The sequence below is a fragment of the Ostrea edulis genome, chromosome 7, assembly GCF_947568905.1.
Source record: "Ostrea edulis chromosome 7, xbOstEdul1.1, whole genome shotgun sequence".
Taxonomy (NCBI): domain Eukaryota; kingdom Metazoa; phylum Mollusca; class Bivalvia; order Ostreida; family Ostreidae; genus Ostrea; species Ostrea edulis.
The window spans coordinates 5,926,843-5,951,230 of NC_079170.1; the positions used below are offsets into that span (position 1 = coordinate 5,926,843).

Consider the following 24,388-nt stretch of genomic DNA (forward strand, 5'->3'; position numbering starts at 1 on the left):
GTTTAGTTTTAACGGCCTTTTTCATTGCATACGGAATGTATTATTGTTGTTTATAATTGTTTGCTTTGAAAAAGAGAAAAAAGTCGAGGCTAAGTGTGACGTCACAATGCATAGTTTACGTCGCCTTGCGTTTTATTTCCCGCGTTCAATGAATAGGCGGATCATGTAAAACTGTTGTCCCCATATAAACTCCTTTAATGAGATGTTACTGGGTGTTTAGCGCAAGGAAATTTCATTCAAAATATATATTTTTAAATGAATCATAATCTACCGTACTTAACGGATGATTACCACTCGGGAAACGGAGTTACGTACATGCTTCGCTCGGTCCAACGGTCACATCGTATACATATTATAGGAAACCATAAAGCGGCGCAGTGTAAAAAAAAATATGGAGATTTAATATAATCGAAAAGAAATTACAATCGCTGAAAAAAAAAAAAACACTTTGTTCATTTTATTTCTGACAGTATATTTTATAGAGGAATTTTGTTTAGATATTCATTTATATACCTGGATTTTTTTTTTATCAGTATGACGGAATATTTAAATGAATTATCATGTATCGTGCGACATTTAGATGCAAATATCCAGGGAAATGATGACGCTATTCGGGGGAAAAGACGCCGGACCGCACGAGAGAAGAAATTTTGGGAATCATCAAATCGTCTGCTCACCGCATTCTATCGGATAATTCATGAATGCATATGGTATGTGCACGTTGGGTACTTCGGGTTTTAGAAATGAAGAAAATCAAAGGAAGATTTTATGTTCGAAGGATTTCTTCGATCAGACGCGCGAATACCGCGAGAAAATGTTGACGTCACAGGTTGCGTCGCCGAGCACAACTTTATCGTAAAATAATTAATTTTCTCAAAAAGATAAATAAAAGTGCAAATCTGGGGCATTGGTCAACAATGGTATAAATGGTAATATATAACAGTTTTTATGAAATTAAATCAATACCTTAAAAGTTATAAGTCCAGTCAACAGAATTTTGGGACAACCCTCGTATTTCTAATATATGTTCAACTAAAATGCTTTTAAAATACTTCTATATTGTACAGAAGGTAGGAACAAATTCTTTTAAACATGTGTAAAAATAAAATAGCATAATGTGTCCAGTAATTAAATTGTAAGCTATTCCTCGACAATACTCTCGTCGCTTTCGGATTGGTCTATTTCTTCTAGGACGTTAGTGTCGTCTTCAACAGACGATGACCAATCACGTACACCGACTCGCTCATCTACACTGTACAGGAATCTGCCGTATCCAAGATACCACAGTATGGCGGCAAAGTGGGCACACACCCCAACTACTCTCGCGCCAGTTTTGCATCTACAGTACCATGCTGTAATATCTGCCTCGGTATAAGAAATCCACAAAAGATGGGACTTCGCTGAAACGTGCCTACTTTGTAGTTTGACTTTAAGTAGATTCCGAAATCTATATTTCATTCCTCGATCATAGATGTTCATAAAACTTTTCAAAACAATGGGGATATGCTTTGAGGTCCTATCTAAAAATCTATCATTCTATAATGTTTTATAAGGACACGTCTATATTTGAAATGAGAAACTATCATCATTCGATGCATAAATCATGTAAATTATGTTTATGAAAGACCTAAAACAAGAAATTTACGTATGGCCACTTTCATCGAACAAAGTAAATCCAACATTAATTGTGCAGTTTTCATTTCTTTACCCATGTCAGAATTTTTAATTTGTTCGATTAATGTGGCCAAACTGAAATTTTGAATCAAAGTTCCAAAATTTTTCATTTTTAGAGAAAAATGTGCAAACGTCACGTGTTATGACATGTACGGCACAGTTATGACGTCACAGAATTAACATTTTCATATGAATACATTCATTACGATGTATATTGACAATATTTAGTGCAATATTTGTTTGTTAAGTTTCACATAATTTTTCATAAAAATACCGCCAGATTTTGACATTTCATGTCTCTAGCCCTTTGAAGCCCTTCGTCGGTATTGGTGACATCACCATGTAAGTGTAAAATTCTCGAAAGGGGCGTTAAACGACTCTCTGTATGATGTGATAGAAGTATTATATATCCAGATAAGCCCATGCGTTAAAATGTGCATTAATGTAACAATGATGTATACTGACTCCCCGTAAAGTGTTTATCCAACTGAGCAAGTGGTTCACGGAAATAAACAATCTGAACTTTCACTTCCAATACTGGGCGATCGAGCAAGGAGCGGTCACTACCTAACCGACTGCCCTACACCACTAGGACCGGTGTTGTAATTACAATATAACACTAACCGACTGTCCTGTACTACTAGGACCGGTGTTGTAATTACAATATAAAACTGACTGCCCTATACTACAAGGACCGGTGTTGTAATTACAATATAACACTAACCGACTGTCCTGTACCACTAGGACCGGTGTTATAATTACAATATAACACTAACCGACTGTCCTGTACCACTAGGACCGGTGTTATAATTACAATATAACACTAACCGACTGTCCTGTACCACTAGAACCGGTGTTATAATTACAATATAACACTAACCGACTGTCCTGTACCACTAGGACCGGTGTTATAATTACAATATAACACTAACCGACTGCCTTATACCACTAGGACCGGTGTTGTAATTACAATATAACACTAACCGACTGTCCTGTACCACTAGGACCGGTGTTATAATTACAATATAACACTAACCGACTGTCCTGTACCACTAGGACCGGTGTTATAATTACAATATAACACTAACCGACTGCCTTATACCACTAGGACCGGTGTTATAATTACAATATAACACTAACCGACTGGCCTGTACCACTAGGACCGGTGTTGTAATTACAATATAACACTAACCGACTGCCCTATACCACTAGGACCGGTGTTATAATTACAATATAACAAGGATAGAATATAAACTCTTTTTTATCTAATACAAACATAACACAACGTGATCAAGAACCAGATAGTAATACACGACATCATACAGATTGTTCTGCGTTTCATCATCTTTTACAATTTATCCAAAGATCTGCGTCATTAAAGTTGCATCAACTGATATCCGGGCGTGTACGCTACATGCAAATGACTGACAGGCAACAGAGGTTGGGGAGGAGCGTGGTGCCGGAAGTACGGCTGCTGGTAGTCTGTGACGTATTGCGGACGGAAAGTGGAATGGGAGGGTGTATACTCCGGGATACTGTGTCGTTGTGGCAACGAGTTCGAATATGGCGGTGGTGGCGTCATCAGAGCATTTGACGAAGTAGAAACTCCAGGCGAAAATGATGAATTGTGGGCGCCATTGGGAAAGGTTGCCATGCAACTGGGTAAATAATGGAAGCTGGATTTTAAAAAAGGAAAGAAAGATTAGCCAATATATGTATGCAGTGTGATTAAAACGAATACAAATAATATGTTGTACGGTGCTACCTTTGAGACGGGCGCAGCTATATGTATTTTGTAATGTTCATGCTTTCATCGAGTTTAATTCAAACTGTATCTATTAACCAAATACTCAGTACATTAATGAAATTAGGCAGCAGAAACAGCCCATTTTAGTTTTCTCCCAGGGTTTTAAGTATTAAAAATCATTAAGACATAATGAATGTGATTGAAATATTTTTATACTATACATGTATATATATATATATATATATTATCTGATGCCTTCACTATGACTTGCTTAACCTTTCACGCGACTTGCTTAGAACTGTATGCTCTCGACTGCATGCCTCTATTTTACTTATTTCTGCCCTCAGTCTTTCCAAGTCACTATGATTGTGTGATTAAAATGGCCAAGTCTTGTAGCAAACCTTTCAAATTTGTAAAACTGTGTGAACAGCACTGCCGTTGAACATAAAACGCATTTCAATATAATGATAATTAAATTTTGAATAAATCGATAAATTCAACACTATTGCACATACATGCGCGCAGATCCCGCCCCATCCTATGCATACCTATCTAATTTAAAAAAAATGAAATTCACATAACAATCCCCTTGTATCAATGACATGTTTCAGAAGAGAAATTTAGAACAATATTTACGATATTGTACATAATCCTAGTTGTAACACCATGATGAAATCTTTCAGCATTCACATATCATGGAAAAAATGGCAACATATTTGAGCCCCTCTCCACTGTTACAGTAAGGGTACATTAAGATTTATTCACAAAACAAGATTTAATTAATGATTTTCAGTCGTTAATAGCAAGTGGCATGGTTGGTTATCGGGGGGGGGGGGGGGGGGTCATCATGGTTCGCATTACCGGACGTGCCGAGGAAGTTTTTAATATTTTAGACGCTGAAAAAAAGATTTTAAAAGAAATGTTTTCGATCCGGCCAAATTCTGTTAATTTATTTAATTATTTGTAATTTTTCAAATAGCTTAAATTCACATAATTCAACAAGTTCGTCTTTTTTTTTTTTTTCTTTTTTTTTTGTTAGAATAATCAATTCCTTTTGAGACTATGGTATTTTAATCAGATTAGTATTTTCCAGTAGACTAAACACAATTTGTATTGATGCCTTATTACTTATGCCTAATATTTACGTATACATGTTTTCTCCCGGTAGCATGACTTTTACAAATGGAAATAACAAGTATTTAGATCCGCCACTGTCAGTCTTGTTAAGACGTACGTCAAAACATAGATATGACGTCAAATTGTTGAGTGTGGCGGAAAACATCAATCAATCAATCTTACTCTGCCTTTCATCAGCATTGCACTTCGTTAAACATTACGCCTAACGGTGCACTGAATTTTCGAGCTAAGAGACCACAAGATTAGGATGATAATCCACGTAAGTTCACAATCATATTCCAAGACGTGACTTGGCGAGATCTCAGCCATTTTAGACAAGGGACTTCTGGGATTGGCGTCAAAAACTTTTTCTTGTTAGAGGTTTAGATTTAGCTCGGATTATTTCCCGCGCTCTAGTCATTAGAGCTCGCAGTACGAGCCAGCGCTTTGCGCTGGCTCGCTGCACTCGCTATTATGTATGACAAGGAGTAGTCGGAATATTTACTTTCTCGGTGGATGACGTTCGGTTTGCAGTCTGCTCTCCACGTCGGCTTCTGTCAGACTGGGGGTGATGACGTGGGAACTTTTGTCTGACGTCACACATGAAGTAGTATCCGAAATACTGGTATGAAACTGTTTCCGCATCCAGTTCGTCTGCATGTCTTTTGATTCTCGCTTGAATTTGGCACGCCTATTTTGGAACCAGATCTATAAAGAAAGATGAAGGTCTTATATTCATCGATCTGGCTGCGGATCTGTAGCTAGTTGGGGGGAAATCAGGTACATTTCACCCCCACCCCCTCTCCACTTTACTATAAAGGTAGAGTTCTGCAGCGAGATAAATTGTGATTTACTTTAGACAGCACAGCTTTTACTTTTTATAATTATGTAAATTTTCGATTTATTGATTTCTTTTTAAAGCTACATTCGAAACATATACGCCTATAAAAAAAAAAATGATTTCAGAACATCCTTTATCGGTTTCTAAGTTTAGACTCACCGCCACCCTCTCTGTAGACACGCCCACTTTCTCTGCCAGCTGCTCGATACTCTCCGAGTCCGGGTATTGCTGTTCGCGGAACGACTTCTCCATCGTCTCAATCTTAAACATACAATTCAACGCTTATGACTTTTTTTTTACATACCGCATTACAGGCAAAACATGTATACATTGAATTCTATACATGTAAGTGTAACCTGCACACCATGCCTAGGATCAAATACATACAATTAATTAGAAACACAAACATACAATTAATTAGAAACACAAACATACAATTAGTTAGAAACACCAATACATACAATTACTTAGAAAAAGAAATAAATTTTCAGACATCGTTTTGAAAATAAACAAATTTACGACTTATATAGAATTATTTATTTTTCAAAGTTTTAAAATATATATTATACATGTACATATACCTATGTTTTGAAGTGTGTTACCTGATCGGCACGGTACTTGATTCTGGATCTCGTTGAAACTTTTTTAGAGGCTCCCATTCTCTGTTTCTTAAATTCTTTTAATTACAAACTGTGGAATGAAATAATAAAAACGTCTTATTTTCAGCAGGAATGATAAATAAATAAATGAAACTTCTCTTTTTTCGTTGAAATCTATCTATTTAGTCAGTTTAGTAGTACCAAATAGTATCCGAATATATCGTTTCGGAAGCACCTCCCGTAATTCAAACGTTTACGCGGCGTTTGAGTCTTGAAAGTATCTTTAGCAACAACAGGGGACATCAATGGAACGTCAGAGACGATTAGTGATGGGACGTAGTAAGATCGAAACGAGAGTCCAAGCGAGGGCTACATTAAAAAAAAAAGCGAGAGCGGGGTTGGGAAAATATCGGCCATTATCGTCCGATATCGAGATCGGCCGTGATGCTGAATGTGTTAATGACTATACTGACATCGGAAGTGAAGTGAAGTTGGGGATCACATGTTTTATAAAACTACATGTACAAATGTCCCCGTTAAATTCACTATGTTTCATTAAAAAAAACTAGAACTGTCCTAGTGGGACTAATACCCCCGCAGGGCACATCGGATGGTGGGAAATAGTGAATATCTGCAGTGATGTGTTACTCAAATATTGAAGATATGCTGAATATAATTTCTTAATAATATTACATGAATACAATATTCAGCGTACATAAGCCAGAAAACGACACATCTATTATTAACAAAATCATCCACAGACAGATGGACAGACAGACAGACAACTGGACGGATGATTCCATTATACCCTCCCCTAAACTAATGCAGTAGTCTCTGTGAAAGAACAGATCATTACAAAATCTTAATAAAAATGACTAATTGATCATGAATGAGGTTGAAAAAACGCCCGTAAAATGAAGATATCCCAAATGTTCTTGAATGTTAATGAATCTCAATCAGAATGACGGGAAAAGAACTTCACTATATATACTATGTCTGAATAACATCTGTTCATTGGTTTTTGAAATATACTCTGGAAACTAACAACATCCCCACAAAATAGAAGAAACATGTCTTATAAAATATCTCAATCAAAATACTTATGTAGTAGGTACACAAATTCATTATTCATCTAAGATATACATCAAGTTTTAGTGAGATATGTTCAATGCATGGTGTACGGACAAACAGACGGACGGACAAGGTGATTCTAGTATAAACCAACCCCCCCCCCCCCCCAACATCGTTTGCGGGGGTGGGGTGAATTCTAAAAGTCTAAATATTGAAATATTGAATTTTTATACAATATGCAAAATAGTAAATGAATCGCTGAAATAGAACGCATTTGAGAAATTTACAACATAGTGCCATAGATGAGTCAACTTTCACGTTTTATGTTATATATTTCATTGAAAAATATCCTTTGTTTGAACAATTATTCTGAACTCATTTTTGCGCTAACTTTTATGAAATCTGAAATATTTATTACAAAACAGCTGGACATAAATTCTATTCGTGATTTTTAAAACTTTTACCACCAATTGCAGAAATATTACTAATAAAACTTAAACATTAGCTTTCAATTTTCAGTTTCCTTATATACGCCTTTGTAAGAGTGGAACGAAAACTTTGAGTGCGGTGTTCTTACTGTAAATGATATGCCGTTACGGCTGTTTAGGGAATAAGAAACCGAGACCATAAACTGCAGATATCTGTGCTGTTATCAACGGTGTGAAAGTTGCTATCAATTGAATCTTGATAAGTGTATGAAAATGATTTGGAGAAGTGGTTGTTTTCGATGAATTATATACTAAAATAGATAAAGGTTGACGCATTTATGGCACCATGCTGTACATAATAATAATGCGGGTCATTAAAGAAAAAAACTGCATGTAGGTCATTCTTTTGTACATTTATATAAAATTTCCAAGTATATACATTTAAAGCGAATTTAGCGAGTTTATATGCTACATGTAGAACTTATCAACTTAATTGCATACGAAATATGAATATAAGGGGAAAGGGTGTTGTGGTTCACTTCACAGGTTGATTTTAAACTTAGAATATATAGAGATTGGAGGGGGTATGAATAAATTGATGATTACTGTGTTAAATTAGTTTTGAAAAGTAAAATTATTATATTGAAATCAAAACATTAGCATAGAATTTTACAGTCTGCCTGCTGATCTGGTCTCGTTTATTGGGAGGGGGTGTACAGTAGTAAAATACCTTTTATAAAGAAATTCCTAGGATGATTTTTTAAATATTCTTAATCATTGTCTTGAAATGTAATTTTTAGTTTCCGTTAAAATTGAACTATAAATTCTTTTTTATACAATACAGCGTACAGCAACTATAGCCTGCAAATTTGATCTTCTTAATTATTCTCAAGTGTGATGACATAATTACAAAAATTAATTTGAGACTTTGATTATTAATTAATTTGTTTGGGTTTTTTTTATATTTCATTTACTTCTTGTTGATAAACTTCTTTCAAAAAATGTACATTTTCTTCACAATATTTTTTTAAACGTGAACTTAAATTACAGCTAACAGTATTTTCTGACTGGGGTATCTGAAATTGAGTTTGTGACCTTTATAAAAAAAAAAATCTACAGGTCAATTTCTTTTAAAATTTTCCAAACATACAATTTGATATGATAGAAACAAGTCCTGTAGTTTACAAAGAAATATGAAGCATACGAATACGATATTTTTTTTCGTCACCTGTTTGATACTATCGTAGAATACATTTTGTACTACGAATTAATAAATCTCTTACCTTAGTTTTCTGGGTGAAAATATTAGTCTGTTGAAAATGAAATATTGATTTATGACTTTTATATTAAACGAGGACTACTATAGTCGTTTGAACCCCCCGCCGTGTTCAGGTGAGGAAAGCCTAAGTGAATTTTGGAAGAGGACAACTTGATAGGTAATGAGATAATTGCTCCTAGCGCGGGCATGAGGGGGAGCGGTTCACCTGCGGGGCGTCTGAAGTCACCAGATCTCGAACAAGGTGTTTGTACAACGACACGCGCAACAGGAGGCAAATTATCTATAATTACAACGACGGCGCGAGAAGGTAATTGATATAGTGACAATTAGTTGATGAAATCAACCAAACACATGACACCTCCACGGTAGCGTCCGAGGAAACTATGAGGCAACTGCCTCTCTTGATGTTTTCAAAAGTAAATTTAGATTTGAAAAATATCTAAGTGATGGCGTGGCGCTCCAAAACCTGATAGAATTTGCCATATCTCTAACAAGGTCAAATAGCTAATATTGTTATATCCTAGAGTGTCAGTTATGTGGCGAAGAAATATCTGTATAGAAAATAGTGTTATAAACCCAACTTTTACCATTTTTCTGAATTATTCTCAACGGTTGATTCCAATGTACTTATTAAATTGTGTAATTTCATATCTAAAATATATGACCAAGTCTGTCCTCCATAATTCATTTCAATCACGTTAAACCCGCTTTGCTCTTTTAACGTGTACCCTGTGTATTGTCTGTATTGTATATAGAACCTCGTGTACCATACAGTGGTGTGGGAGAATAACCTGAACTTGAACTTGTTTCGCAATAACAACACCCACCCACCTCCATGCACATGCATTGAAATAAACACTGTATGTAACGCAAATATTCAATGATGTTAAAGTTGCATTAGTTATGTTATAGGTTTAATGTTTATTCACCAATCAAGGGTATGTACAGGTTATAACAAGCAATTAATTATAACAATGAAAATAATTAACAATCATTCAGAAGTACTACACGTTATATTGTTCTTTATTGCTGAAGACGTGTGTCTTATGGCATACATGTTTACAAAAATAATAAACAAGTTAACAATTGTATAGTATGGCATGGCATGACATTATATGGTATGTTACACAATACTGATGTGAATTTATAGACAGAGAATGCTATATAAGTAAATCGTTACGTAAATTAAAGGCACAGTATAGATATTTCCCCAAATTACACAATTCTTTGAAATTTTTTACACTTAATAATTGTATAAGTTTAAAAACAGATGGATTTTTCCAACAATACCTCTTGATATATTTCCTGCGCAATTCAATAAAGTAAGGACATTTTAAAATAAAATGAAATTCATCCTCAATATCTAAATTACAAAGTTTACAATAGCGGTTATTTCTTGCTACATTAAAATGGTCTCTCAATGGCGAGATTATACGACGACATTCTAATTCTACTAATGTGGTGGTTTTTTTTTTTTGGTTTTTTTATAAACATGTGGTGTAGCCTTCATCAAATAAAATTGCAATGAAAAATAGTCATAAATGTACATATAAATTTTACATCTTGGTGAGGAGTTGATTTGTTCAACAATACTCTGCCCAAAAATATCAATGATTCTTTGCTTAATTATTGAGAAATAAGTATTACAATATATGCCATTATAATCTCGATTACACCAAATATGACCCAAACCTATATCAAATAGTTTGTTTTTTATATGGATAGCCCAATTAATAACTCGATTTCCATCCTTGTCAGCTTCTTCACGTAAACTTTTGTAACATATGTTTTCAAAATACAATTAATTTAAACCAAAATTTAAAACTTCTAAACCAGCGCACAATGTTCATAGACAGTCTGCCTGTTTCTACATACACCATAGCATTATTTGTATTTTTCCTGACACCCAGTGCAGACTTCAAATATTCCAAGTGCACTTTTTCAACATTTTTTGCACTATGGCTACCCCAAATTTCACAACTGTATTTAAGTATACTTGCAACATATGTATCAAATAAGGATAAGATTGTTTCTGTGTTTAAATACATTTGGCTGACTTTAGATTTCAAGGAAAACATTGCTTTTCTGGCCTGACTGGCCAATTGCTTTTGTGTGGTGCTAAACTTTCCATTGTAATTCATTAAAACACCCAGGTATGTGAATCTATCAACAATTTCTATAGGCTCCCCATTCAGATGCCACCTTTCATTACTGCTAATTTTACTCCCATTTCTGAAAATAACTGTTTTTATTTTTTCTACATTCACTGAAAGATCCCACTTTGTGGTATAGGTAAAAAGTGTACCCAGCATGCTCTGCAAATCATTAGCACTTTCGGAAAAAATAACCATATCGTCTGCATACATCAAGACAAACAGATTTAATTTTTGTATTTGTACAGGGATCATCCCTTTTGTTAAGAATTCGATCTCAAAATCATTAACATATAATGAAAAAAAGTATGGGTATCCCCCCCCCCCCAGTAATAAACCGATATCATTTTAAAAACTCAGACAACATATTCCTGCTGATCTGACACAAGACTTCATATTTTCATACATCTCACGAATAATACCGAGTAGTTTCCCCTTTATGCCAACAGTGCTAAGTTTTTTCCATAATTTTATTCTTTCAATTGAATCGAACCCCTTTTTAAAATCTATAAAACAGCAGTACAACTTTTTTTTCTTACATAATGTCATATCAATAATTGAACTCAGGCTAAATATAGCCTCCGCTGTGCTCCGCTTTGGCTGAAAACCAAACTGTGCATCGGTGATAACATCATTGGAATTTGACCATAACAATAATATCTGGTTCAAAATAGAAGTAAATAATCTACAGAAACAACTAACTACGCTAATACCTCCATAATTATTTGTAATACTGACAGAGTTCACACTTCTGCACTACGCACATCTATAATTATGTATGAAATACTGATTGCAGACAAGATTTAAATAAACAACATGATATATACACTAAAATAACCCAACTGCTTCACACATCAGTTTCAGAGACCACGGATAATGATAGTGTTGTGTGAATACATATAAAATTGTACTCAAATCAGTATAATTATAGTTTAGTAAGCAGTGGCGGATTTAAGGGGGGGGGGGGGGGGCAGCCGGCGGCGCCCCCCACTAAAATTTTCAAATTTGATGTAAATCGTGGTATTTTGTTTAGAAAAATGTACTAAACGATAAACGATAAAAGAATCAATAATTTTTTAACAAACAATTTTCTACCGTTAAGTAATTTGCACGAAGATTGGTTTAAATCAGTGACGTACACATACGTCAATAAAGTTCAAGATTAAATTAACGTCACAAAGGTCAAGCTATAGATAGTTCCAATAAATAAACAAAATAGTTATAGATTTTGAAAAACGTAAAATAGAAGAGAAGTCTTGAAATAGTGACAGGTATTTTGATTATTTCACAAAACAGAATAGGAATGATCACATCAATTAAGTTTACACTATCTACTATGTCAGTTAGTGCTTTGTCTGGCAAAGATCAGTTTCTACAATAAGACATCTTAAGCACCGGAGCGGGTGTAATGCGAACGACGTCTTGCTTTGCACAGACAATTGTATTTTAAAGGCTTGTTACGAGGACATGTTCATTTATAATAATAACTGGTTAGATATTATAAAAGAAGAATTGTCTAATCTGGGTTTACCTTACTTGTGGGACCACAATAGCAACCAAAATATTTATAAAATCATCGGACACAAAATGTTAGATATATGCAGACAAAATATATTGCGTAGTTTTGAAAGTTCATCAAAGTGTATGCTATACCGGCACCTTGTTGACAATTTTTGTGCATAGTATGATCTAACAAAACCAACAGACTCGTATAGTAAGCAGCTTATTACTCGTTATAGAACCTCGTCACCTTCATTATGCATAGAAACCGGTAGACATAATGATATTCCCAGAAACCATGAGGATTTGTAAATACTGTAATTTAAATGATATTGAAGACGAATTCCACTTCATTCTAAGATACCCCTTTTTTAATGAATCAGAAAAAAAAATATATTAAAACAATTCTATTATGCAAAACTAAGTGTATTTGAATTTACTAAGCTTCTGGGTGTAAATAACATCAAAGACCTGAGTAATTTAGGTAAGTATCTTCAATGTGCCGTGAAACTACGTAATGACACGGTTATCAATTAGTACATAGAGCATATTTTCCCCGCATATACCAGATACAGTACATATTATGAATCAGTGTAATTGGTTATGAATACCTGTAATATATAGACTGTGTTTATATATAACTTATGCGATGACATTAAGTGTATAACGTTATGTAAGTTTATGCACTCTCCATATACTGTTCCTGCGTGTATTATATCTTTATATCTACTGTACTGCCTGTGTATATGTATGTGTATGTGTATGTGAATCCAATTAGCCATATGGCTCATGGAAATAAAGAAACTGAAAAACGTTGATGTTTATTCACAGGAATTAGAAATTTTTCAATTTCAGATATTTTCTATAGGTTTGCTGATTCCAAGCATTGCTGAATTGGACATTTAAATTTTTTTAGAACATTAAAAATGATGCTAAATCAACTTACTTCATGACTGTTTGTCTTGCAGAATTTTAATAACACTTTTAACGCTAATAGTCGCGCTTCAAAACAGATGGAATGAAATCTTTAATCATGACACCAGTGAAATTGACAAAATTGTATGCAGAAAATGTATGATTTTTTCATTCAAAATTCTTAAAATCTGTTTTCCACCAAGATTTAAATTTCAAGGATGTATTTTGAATCTATAAAAAAAAATCCCCTATAGTCATATTCAATAAAAAATATTAAGTTATTTCATGAAATCAAAAATGTAATTGAAAAGTAATGAAAGTAGGGAAAACTACATACCCAAAATGTTTGAGGGGTGGGCTGCCATTGAGGTAGGTGGTGGTTTTAAACCTGGGGTGAATTACTTTGAGATGTAATGCATTAAATTACATATTCCCCCCCCCCCCCCCCATTCATTTCACTTATTCGCTGAAACCATTCACAATGGTAAATGAGGTACATAACTTTGATTATGTAATTATATAAACAATATTTCCAAGGGTATAGATATATAAATAATACATACATATATGTTTATTAGCACAAAATAGAGGTGGAGACATAATGCATACAAAAAGATTCGGACATTTAATATAGATATACATGTTAGGGAGGACAGCAGACTATCTCCTGAATTTTAGAAATAAATAAAATATGCATAGTTATTTTAATGTTTTAGAATTTAATGTTGTCATTAATTTTCTAAATTTCAGTGTATTTGGTACTTGACAAGGCATAATCATGTTATTTGAACCGCGGATAGCATTTATTCCGTAAATGTGACTTTTAAAAACGGAATAAATAGCATCATTAGTTAACATGAGTAAAATATTTAAGCATTAGTAACTATTTAGTCTGTGTGCCGACTATCTATAAATACATATAACCATGATAACGATATTGTTAAGTACGCGGATCGAATAACATGATTATGCCCTTGACAATATTATGCAGAAGCCAAAAATTATTTCCGTAAAGTGGATAGGCATTTGCATTCTAACATAAAATGGTGTTCGTCGACCACACAATCGGAAGTAGAATAACATGCGTAATATTGAAAGTATATACACACACAGAGTAGGCTTACGATTTCTGGGAAAGCAAATTTGTTTTATAAAAGCAAGTTATCTATACCAGACTAAGTTTTTGTTTACACAAAAGCCAATAAACAATGTGGATATGGTCCCTTTTTTGTCTGCTAATATCTACTAGACAGTTTGTCAGACGAATTTCAAAGTTTTTACCGGAAAAAGTGAAAATTTACCGCGGCATTCGCCAACTCTGACCTACCCATCTCTCTGGGTAAACGGTGGTTTGTTCTGAATTTAACAAGAGGTTTTCGATTTTTCTCTCGAAAGAATGCTTAAATATTTCTCGAAGCCAAAGTTTAGCTTAATTGTTTTTTTTTTTTTTTTTTTTTTTTTTTTTTTAGATTTGAACCTAAGACGAATTATTGATATCCTGTGTCCACTTCTGTATAAACTGGTCCTGTAGTCTTTGTTTAATTACAGCAGTAATCCATTCGACATTAAACACTACAGAGCACTGTCCTGTCCAAATATTAGAAAAACTAAAGGAATCTAAAATAATATTTTAAAACCCATGAGTTCACTTTCTCATTACTGTGCATATATTTATTAAATAAATATCTATATACAGTAAACACAGTTTTATTTTCTTGGCCTTGATACATTTTTGCTCAATACGAGATCATCCTTGAATATATAGTGAGAGACAGAGGAAAATGACCTGATTCACCATAGACCATTATAAATGCTGTCGTACTACTTTTCATACATAAAACATATTCCTGAAATTTAAATGTACTTTTTCAATAACATCTAAATTTTCTTACCCCTTAAATTTCACAGCCATAGAGTAATACTGGCATTACTACACTTGATCAAACAAATCAGACTGTTGTTCTGATGGTAAATTGAATTGTCTTATTTTTCTATTGATACCGTGCGTTGCTTTCTGTGCTTGATCGACTAGATGTTTTTGGCTTTACATAAAGATCTACTTCTAGAAATACAATACCTAAATATTTGAATTCATTCACACGCTCAACAACATTATTGTTGAAATAAAAAAATATTTCTAGGCTTGGGGTCTTTTGAAAACACTAACACGTTTGTTTTTCTCAAACATTTACATTCAATTTCCATTGGCAACAGTACACACAAAACTCATCTAATGCTTTTTGCGAGCAGGATTCAAACCCGCGCCGACAGAGGTGAGAGACCGTGTGATTTTGAGCGCGATGCTCTAACCACTCGGCCCTCATTCATTTTGGGTATTAATCAATCACATTAAAAATAAAATGAAATTTAAATTTCAAAGATACACATTATTATAATGACACATTTAAAAATCCATGGTTTGAATGTATTCATAGAATTTTGAACATATGTAAACTTTCTCATATACGGTATGAACAAGGTACTGTGAATGAAAAATGGATAAAAAATGCTGTAAAGCAAAGTCTTATGGATCAATTTGTCCAGACTTGGTCAAGTGATGTTTTAGGTCTTCCAAGGGTACAATGTACAGAATTTTTAAAACAATTTTGGTCTGGAAACTTATCTTGAAAATCTACCTAAGAAACTCAGAAGCATCTTTTGAAATTTCGTACCACGAACCATCGCCTCCCAGTAGAGACTGGCCGATGGTTTAGTATACCATATAAAGAAAGATTATGTGTTTTATGTAATGAAACAAAAATTACAGATGCATATAATTTTGTATTAGAGTGCAGTGCTTCATCCAGTATAAGAAAAGAATACCTACACAGAAAATATTGTACGAGACCAAATGTAATGAAATTTTATGAAATCATGTCTACGAATAATGTGAAAACCCTTAAAAACCTGTGCACGTTTATACGAATTGGTCTGTTCTCCTAACACATAACTTCAAATTTTTGTACATATTTATGTATATATTTCACTTTGTTTATTTGCATACCTATATACATTCCTCTGACGTTACTTGTATTGATACATGCAATTTCTGTATTGTAACTCATGTACCATTTTCGTTCTGGTTTGAGCGAATAAAATGAATGAATGAATAATTCTTTAAAAAATCCCCAATAACTTTAATCAGATTCATTAAAAAAAATCACATTATTTCATGCATTCAGAAACTAATTGAAAAGTAATGGTCAGTACTGGTATATTTAATGATAGTAATTAGCATTACATTTCAATTTCTTGTACAGGTAATTGGAAAATGGGTCCATTACATATTAATCCTCATTACTTTCGATATAGGATTAAACATTCTTTTTGAAGAGGTAGAACATGTTTTAAGGATGTACTTTAAAAGTAATAAAACTGTGATTATTTCTATTGTAGGTAAGGCACTTCCTGAGAAGGATTCCAGTGCTTGTAAAACCCATTCAAACCCCATGTACCCCTAGTCCAGGCGCTGTCTGTCCAGCTGTATCTTCCAGTGAGACAGAGAGGGCCTAAAAAAGATTCAGAACCTACAAAAGAAGCAACAATACTATACAAGCTTTTAATGCTGCCTAAATTTATATGAATTCATTCGGAGAACTGATAGGGGTGGAGTACCTGTATTCCCAGACGGGCAAGGCACTCCAGGAGATCAAGGAGGAGGACGAGGACCTGGAGGAGGATGACGGAGAGATGGACGAGGGTTTCGGCGAGGAAGTGGTAGTCGTCGAAGACCTGACCATTCCAGAGCCTGACATCGAGGCAGCGGCAGCAGTGATGCAGTCCAGGAAGCTAGTGGCCGGTCTCGTGCAACCACCATCCAGTACTGCACCGCCACCATCCAGCACTAGTGCTGTCCGGCAACTTCGCAGTACTGTCAGGTCGCCGAGAAAAGCCGCACGGCCCACTGGGCAGCCTAACCTTGTCGCTGCCTCAATGCCAGCACCTCGACCCGAGACCCCCCATCTGACCCCACCCCAGCCGGAGCCTGCACCTTCCACCCTACCAGAAAGAACTCCACCCCTCTCATCCCAGGCAGAGTCGGCACCGGAAGAGCAGAACCAGGTGAGTTACAATGCTGTGGCACTAAACATGTTCTCGTGTTTGTACGAGTTTGTTTCCATCATATGACTCTTTGTGTCTGATATTACAGGAGGAGCGGCTGCAGGAACCCACCTCCGGACTCCAGCAAGTGCAGGACCTGGCAGACTACTTGTATGAGCTCAGGTCGTGCAGGACCCTGTCTCGGAGTCAGGAGGATGCCTTGATTGCCCTCTGGGAGAAACTGGAACCCCAGGACAAAAGACCTACGGTGTTTCAGCCCAGGACCAAGTCCCCTCCCAAGGGCAGGTTCCAGGCAGCCAAGACAGCCAAAGGACCGGTGAAAGCCAACGAGGAGAAGACCAAGAGGTGACTGTCATTTGTCAATTGACGCTTGACATGGATTCATTCTTTTAATTGTCCGACCCACGACTCATGTTGTCCCCCTTTTCCCTTTGTAGATCCTTCGTCGGCAGTGCCTCGGGACCGGCCAACTTTCCGGACGCCAACCGTTACATGGAGGCAGTCATCAGGAGGCTGATGCAGTTGCACACGGGACCCCAGAGACGCCAGAATTCTCCTACCCTCACCAGATGGAGTCTGATCCTGGCATCCTACACCAAGATCAGCGATGTGGTGCTGGACAACCCCAGAGTAATGGCCATGACAGCTATCCAGCTCCTGGCCATCAACAACACCACTCTCCTGCTGTGGTAAGTTGTATATGCTACATTTCTTTTAATGCCAAGTCATACTAAGTTCACCTGCTTTAGGGAGGCTAATGTGTCGTGTGTTTTACAGGGACAGAAGGAGGCAGAAGAAGCGAGAGGAACAGGTCCTGTCCCAGGGAATTGAGATTTCGGACCCCCCTGTGACGGCCGCCCAGCCAGTCCCGCCAGCCCTGACCCGTCCAGACACCTTGGTGTCCCAGACCGCCCCTGCCTTCAGGTACGTGTTGCCTCCCAACACTGCCGGCCAGACACGTACTAGGATCCGGTCTCCTCCGTCGTCGCCCAACAGGATGCCGTCCCCGCTCAGACTCCCATCCCCGCCCAGACTCCCGTCACCGACCAGACTCCCGCCGCCGTCCGTCGTCCTCCAGCCGTACCAACAGCGCACGGTCCCAGTCGTGCTGATAGGTCCGTTGCGACCGTCCAAGTCTACGGCCAGCTACAGGAGGAAGGTGGAGAAGAAGAGAGCCGAGGGGGAGAGAGTTAAGACTTACACTCCCAGGGTCGGACCGAACAAGTGCGGGAAGTGTGGGGCAGCCAAGATCGCTCCCACACACAGGCAATATTTCGGCAACTGGTTCTGCCAGGCCACCGCCGAGCAGTCCTACGAGGAGTGGATGAGAGCGATGATTGCCAGGGGATACACCAGTCGCAAGAGGAAGGCACCAGATGACCCATCAGAGGAACCCCCACCACCAGTGAACTAGATACCAAAATGTTTTAAAAAATAACCAAAAAAATTTAAAAACACAAAAAACACCAAAAAAAACTTTTAATGCTGCCTAAATTTATATGAATCCATTGTATAGATTTTGAAGGTCCCAAGCCCTTATGAAAAGCAGAGGGAAAGACTGTATATATTGTAAATAAGTTGTCTTTAAATGAAATGGTTGTGAACATAACATATTTTTTCTTACTTTATATAAATGCATAAAAAAATCTGATTTGTGTTTTTACTTTGAACTTTGGAGTTGGAATCACTTGCATAGTGTGTCAAGAATGAAAAACCCACTGGGATTCGAACCCAGATCTCTTGCCCGCTGATGGGACAAGCGTGTTAACCACTACACCACAGGAATTGACCATGACACAAAACACAAGGATTTGAAAGGATATTTAAATGTAAATGATGAAAAAGGAGGCAAAATTAGCTTTGAAATGAGTTACATTAAGGAGAAAATGATAGAACACTAGCAAAAAACCCTTAAAAATTAACATAAAGGGGACGGAAATGAGCCCCTACTTTGTAGTATTTTTCGCATTAAAAATGGCTTTTAAATACTGAAAACTGAGATCAAATTAGAGACAAATGGAATGAAATATGAGAGTAAACGCTTTAGAAATAGGGGCCGAAAATTCGGCCCTAAATTCCCTTTCTTTCTCCCTCTTTTCTCCCTTTTTCCTCTTTCTCTCCCCCCTTCTTGCTGCAGGAATTGGAACCCTTACCACGAAGATTGCGTACCATCCTTTGCGCAGGGGCCATGCTAATCTTCTCTGTATCGTTCCAATTTTAATATATGTACTGCCGAAAAGCAAGTACACAAGCAAAATCATCTACAAAATATAAGTACTGTTGAGCGGAGAGTAGTATGAAATAAACGTTTTAAGAATTTGCATACTGTAAACATCTGGAAGTACGTTGTTACTGCGTATACAAGAAAGACAACTGCTACACACACGCACACATACACCTTTCACACATGTGTCATTTTTAAAAAATGAAATAAAATGAAAAATTCACATTTAGAGAACAGTGTAAAGCATTTTCTCTTATGTCATCATAGATTATATACATAACATGGTAAAATTCTAAACCCAACAAAACAAACAAATTAATAAAATAATTATCAGTTCGTTAGTCTGTCTGTATGTTTTACCTAATTTTTCCTGTCCAACAAGTTTCAGTGCATTCCCCATTTCACACTACGCCTTGACAAATTCACCCCCAATGTCCAGGCGGCCTAGCGATGCTGTGCAGAAGTGCGGGGAGAGAGAGAGATAAACAATTGTCCTGCCGGACAACGCGCGGGATGATAAGTCAATGCGACAGAGTGTATAAACACCATGTTATACGTTGCTAAAAACTGAATTGAATTGCAGTAAAAATAAAACTGACCTTATTTTTGTGTTTGTGTTGTTTTATCCTATCATTTTCTGTTCTGTTCTCACTGTTACATGTCCACTTTCTTCTTTTAAAAAATATCGAATAATGCCACAAGAAACCCCGATGGCACGCGCTTTTCGAAAAGAAATTCACAACATGAAGAAAAGAAAAATAACAGGGAAGAGAAATGAATCCACACGTTTCGGCAATCTGCACAACATCCGTTGTCATGAATACGACGTCACAATAGGCACACAGGGTCACAGTTAAAGGGGAGTAACTCCGATATTTGGTTCCATGCAGTAAAATGTAAAAATGGACTGAATTGGGTTTAAAACATTTGGAATAAATTTTAAATATATTGGCCTGTTGCAAATTTATAACAGCGAAATACAGATATCTGTGTGACGGAAAACAATTAAATTATAATGTGACAGTAACATTTAACAATACCACAATAATCAGCGAAATGTAGTGACAAACTGCGGGAAAATACATGGACAAAGTGCGCATACTTAATGATCTAAAAACTACTCTGATGAAACCCAATTTCAAATGTATATGACTAGAAATAAAAACATGTGATGATATTTACAAGCAATAAAAATTAATTTGAAGAAAAATTCTATGGTCAATGTGTGCAATCTGAATTTCAATTGAGCATATCCAGGGGTTAGCGCGAACGCAGACCCCCACACTTAAAAATTACGTGCCCGAGTCGCCCGCATTTGGGGCGATCGCAAGGTTCAGCCGATCTGAAGTGCAATAGAAAGGCCTCGCCCTGGAGGGACCCCCTTGGGGATCAGGGTGCCCTCTGCACCAGGTAAGTATGACTTGGCTGTGTTGAACTTGACAATTTCATTCTATGCCGCCTTACAAAAATGAAGTGTTTAAGAAATTATAGACATCACCATTATACATTCTACTACACGGACATACCCCAAATGACATCGCCCCTCACAGATTACTTGCTCCTGTGCGACTCTTCAACCCTAAGCGAAATTCACACACTGCAAGCACGCATCGCACGCCTTTCTGTCAAACGCTCCGTTTTTCTAACTGTGACGTACTGTGAACGTTCGAATTCGCACAGCCAACGTTCGGTTGCTTGAATTTTTCTTTGGAAAAGACATGAAATATATGATTATTACTGTTAATTTCTTTAGTTACAAGAAAGAGAATTCACTAGGGCAATGTTCTCCGCGCACAGCAGTGTGCGACAGGTTCGAATCCTCCCGGGGGAGGGGGGGGGGGATTTTTTTTTTTTTTTTTTTTTTTTAAATAAGAAAAAAAAAAAAAAAAAAATATGGAACGCTTCACGAATTTGCGTGTCATCCTTGCGCAGGGGCCATGCTAATCTTCTCTGTATCGTTCCAATTTTAATATATGTACTGCCGAAAAGCAAGTACACAAGCAAAATCATCTACAAAATATAAGTACTGTTGAGCGGAGAGTAGTATGAAATAAACGTTTTAAGAATTTGCATACTGTAAACATCTGGAAGTACGTTGTTACTGCGTATACAAGAAAGACAACTGCTACACACACGCACACATACACCTTTCACACATGTGTCATTTTTAAAAAATGAAATAAAATGAAAAATTCACATTTAGAGAACAGTGTAAAGCATTTTCTCTTATGTCATCATAGATTATATACATAACATGGTAAAATTCTAAACCCAACAAAACAAACAAATTAATAAAATAATTATCAGTTCGTTAGTCTGTCTGTATGTTTTACCTAATTTTTCCTGTCCAACAAGTTTCAGTGCATTCCCCATTTCACACTACGCCTTGACAAATTCACCCCCAATGTCCAGGCGGCCTAGCGATGCTGTGCAGAAGTGCGGGGAGAGAGAGAGATAAACAATTGTCCTGCCGGACAACGCGCGGGATGATAAGTCAATGCGACAGAGTGTATAAACACCATGTTATACGTTGCTAAAAACTGAATTGAATTGCAGTAAAAATAAAACTGACCTTATTTTTGTGTTTGTGTTGTTTTATCCTATCATTTTCTGTTCTGTTCTCACTGTTACATGTCCACTTTCTTCTTTTAAAAAATATCGAATAATGCCACAAGAAACCCCGATGGCACGCGCTTTTCGAAAAGAAATTCACAACATGAAGAAAAGAAAAATAACAGGGAAGAGAAATGAATCCACACGTTTCGGCAATCTGCACAACATCCGTTGTCATGAATACGACGTCACAATAGGCACACAGGGTCACAGTTAAAGGGGAGTAACTCCGATATTTGGTTCCATGCAGTAAAATGTAAAAATGGACTGAATTGGGTTTAAAACATTTGGAATAAATTTTAAATATATTGGCCTGTTGCAAATTTATAACAGCGAAATACAGATATCTGTGTGACGGAAAACAATTAAATTATAATGTGACAGTAACATTTAACAATACCACAATAATCAGCGAAATGTAGTGACAAACTGCGGGAAAATACATGGACAAAGTGCGCATACTTAATGATCTAAAAACTACTCTGATGAAACCCAATTTCAAATGTATATGACTAGAAATAAAAACATGTGATGATATTTACAAGCAATAAAAATTAATTTGAAGAAAAATTCTATGGTCAATGTGTGCAATCTGAATTTCAATTGAGCATATCCAGGGGTTAGCGCGAACGCAGACCCCCACACTTAAAAATTACGTGCCCGAGTCGCCCGCATTTGGGGCGATCGCAAGGTTCAGCCGATCTGAAGTGCAATAGAAAGGCCTCGCCCTGGAGGGACCCCCTTGGGGATCAGGGTGCCCTCTGCACCAGGTAAGTATGACTTGGCTGTGTTGAACTTGACAATTTCATTCTATGCCGCCTTACAAAAATGAAGTGTTTAAGAAATTATAGACATCACCATTATACATTCTACTACACGGACATACCCCAAATGACATCGCCCCTCACAGATTACTTGCTCCTGTGCGACTCTTCAACCCTAAGCGAAATTCACACACTGCAAGCACGCATCGCACGCCTTTCTGTCAAACGCTCCGTTTTTCTAACTGTGACGTACTGTGAACGTTCGAATTCGCACAGCCAACGTTCGGTTGCTTGAATTTTTCTTTGGAAAAGACATGAAATATATGATTATTACTGTTAATTTCTTTAGTTACAAGAAAGAGAATTCACTAGGGCAATGTTCTCCGCGCACAGCAGTGTGCGACAGGTTCGAATCCTCCCGGGGGAGGGGGGGGGGGATTTTTTTTTTTTTTTTTTTTTTTTAAATAAGAAAAAAAAAAAAAAAAAAATATGGAACGCTTCACGAATTTGCGTGTCATCCTTGCGCAGGGGCCATGCTAATCTTCTCTGTATCGTTCCAATTTTAATATATGTACTGCCGAAAAGCAAGTACACAAGCAAAATCATCTACAAAATATAAGTACTGTTGAGCGGAGAGTAGTATGAAATAAACGTTTTAAGAATTTGCATACTGTAAACATCTGGAAGTACGTTGTTACTGCGTATACAAGAAAGACAACTGCTACACACACGCACACATACACCTTTCACACATGTGTCATTTTTAAAAAATGAAATAAAATGAAAAATTCACATTTAGAGAACAGTGTAAAGCATTTTCTCTTATGTCATCATAGATTATATACATAACATGGTAAAATTCTAAACCCAACAAAACAAACAAATTAATAAAATAATTATCAGTTCGTTAGTCTGTCTGTATGTTTTACCTAATTTTTCCTGTCCAACAAGTTTCAGTGCATTCCCCATTTCACACTACGCCTTGACAAATTCACCCCCAATGTCCAGGCGGCCTAGCGATGCTGTGCAGAAGTGCGGGGAGAGAGAGAGATAAACAATTGTCCTGCCGGACAACGCGCGGGATGATAAGTCAATGCGACAGAGTGTATAAACACCATGTTATACGTTGCTAAAAACTGAATTGAATTGCAGTAAAAATAAAACTGACCTTATTTTTGTGTTTGTGTTGTTTTATCCTATCATTTTCTGTTCTGTTCTCACTGTTACATGTCCACTTTCTTCTTTTAAAAAATATCGAATAATGCCACAAGAAACCCCGATGGCACGCGCTTTTCGAAAAGAAATTCACAACATGAAGAAAAGAAAAATAACAGGGAAGAGAAATGAATCCACACGTTTCGGCAATCTGCACAACATCCGTTGTCATGAATACGACGTCACA

General features: G+C 36.5%; 2 protein-coding genes and 5 non-coding genes across 7 annotated transcripts; 1 reads left to right on the forward strand and 6 right to left on the reverse strand.

Annotated features, from left to right (window-relative positions):
• Positions 1–2,938: 2,938 nt before the first annotated feature.
• LOC125657001 (paired box protein Pax-6-like) lies at positions 2,939–6,037 on the reverse strand. The gene is made up of 4 exons (XM_048887637.2): positions 5,981–6,037; positions 5,538–5,639; positions 5,043–5,245; positions 2,939–3,350 (listed from the first exon to the last, which is right to left on the reverse strand). Exons 1-4 carry the CDS (start codon positions 6,035–6,037, stop codon positions 3,050–3,052), a joined length of 663 nt encoding a protein of 220 aa, XP_048743594.2. The 3' UTR covers positions 2,939–3,049.
• An 11,789-nt stretch (positions 6,038–17,826) lies between these two features.
• On the forward strand, positions 17,827–19,033 carry LOC125656781 (uncharacterized). The gene is made up of 2 exons (XM_048887365.2): positions 17,827–18,074; positions 18,163–19,033. The coding sequence occupies exons 1-2, from the start codon at positions 17,878–17,880 to the stop codon at positions 18,797–18,799; spliced, it is 834 nt and encodes a 277-aa protein (XP_048743322.2). The 5' UTR covers positions 17,827–17,877; the 3' UTR covers positions 18,800–19,033.
• Positions 19,034–19,520: 487 nt separating this feature from the next.
• LOC125657298 (U6 spliceosomal RNA) lies at positions 19,521–19,632 on the reverse strand. The gene has a single exon (XR_008797510.1). It is a non-coding gene; the product is annotated as a U6 spliceosomal RNA (small nuclear RNA).
• Positions 19,633–20,863: 1,231 nt separating this feature from the next.
• LOC125657274 (U1 spliceosomal RNA) lies at positions 20,864–21,027 on the reverse strand. The gene has a single exon (XR_007363254.1). It is a non-coding gene; the product is annotated as a U1 spliceosomal RNA (small nuclear RNA).
• Positions 21,028–21,496: 469 nt separating this feature from the next.
• LOC130048949 (U6 spliceosomal RNA) lies at positions 21,497–21,605 on the reverse strand. Its single transcript, XR_008797491.1, has one exon. It is a non-coding gene; the product is annotated as a U6 spliceosomal RNA (small nuclear RNA).
• Positions 21,606–22,836: 1,231 nt separating this feature from the next.
• Positions 22,837–23,000, reverse strand: LOC130048854 (U1 spliceosomal RNA). Its single transcript, XR_008797397.1, has one exon. It is a non-coding gene; the product is annotated as a U1 spliceosomal RNA (small nuclear RNA).
• Positions 23,001–23,469: 469 nt separating this feature from the next.
• On the reverse strand, positions 23,470–23,578 carry LOC130048950 (U6 spliceosomal RNA). Its single transcript, XR_008797492.1, has one exon. It is a non-coding gene; the product is annotated as a U6 spliceosomal RNA (small nuclear RNA).
• Between the last annotated feature and the right edge of the window lie 810 nt (positions 23,579–24,388).

What these genes read in the sequence shown, in the direction of transcription:
- LOC125657001 (XM_048887637.2), bottom strand. Translation starts at nt 6,037, where the DNA reads ATGGGAGCCTCTAAAAAAGTTTCAACGAGATCCAGAATCAAGTACCGT. An exon ending in TCAAGTACCGTGCCGATCAG is followed by an intron (nt 5,640 to 5,980) that starts GTAACACACTTC and finishes TGTATGTTTAAG; the next exon opens with ATTGAGACGATGGAGAAGTC. An exon ending in TGTCTACAGAGAGGGTGGCG is followed by an intron (nt 5,246 to 5,537) that starts GTGAGTCTAAAC and finishes CTTTCTTTATAG; the next exon opens with ATCTGGTTCCAAAATAGGCG.
- LOC125656781 (XM_048887365.2), top strand. Translation starts at nt 17,878, where the DNA reads ATGGAGGCAGTCATCAGGAGGCTGATGCAGTTGCACACGGGACCCCAG. An exon ending in AACACCACTCTCCTGCTGTG is followed by an intron (nt 18,075 to 18,162) that starts GTAAGTTGTATA and finishes TGTGTTTTACAG; the next exon opens with GGACAGAAGGAGGCAGAAGA.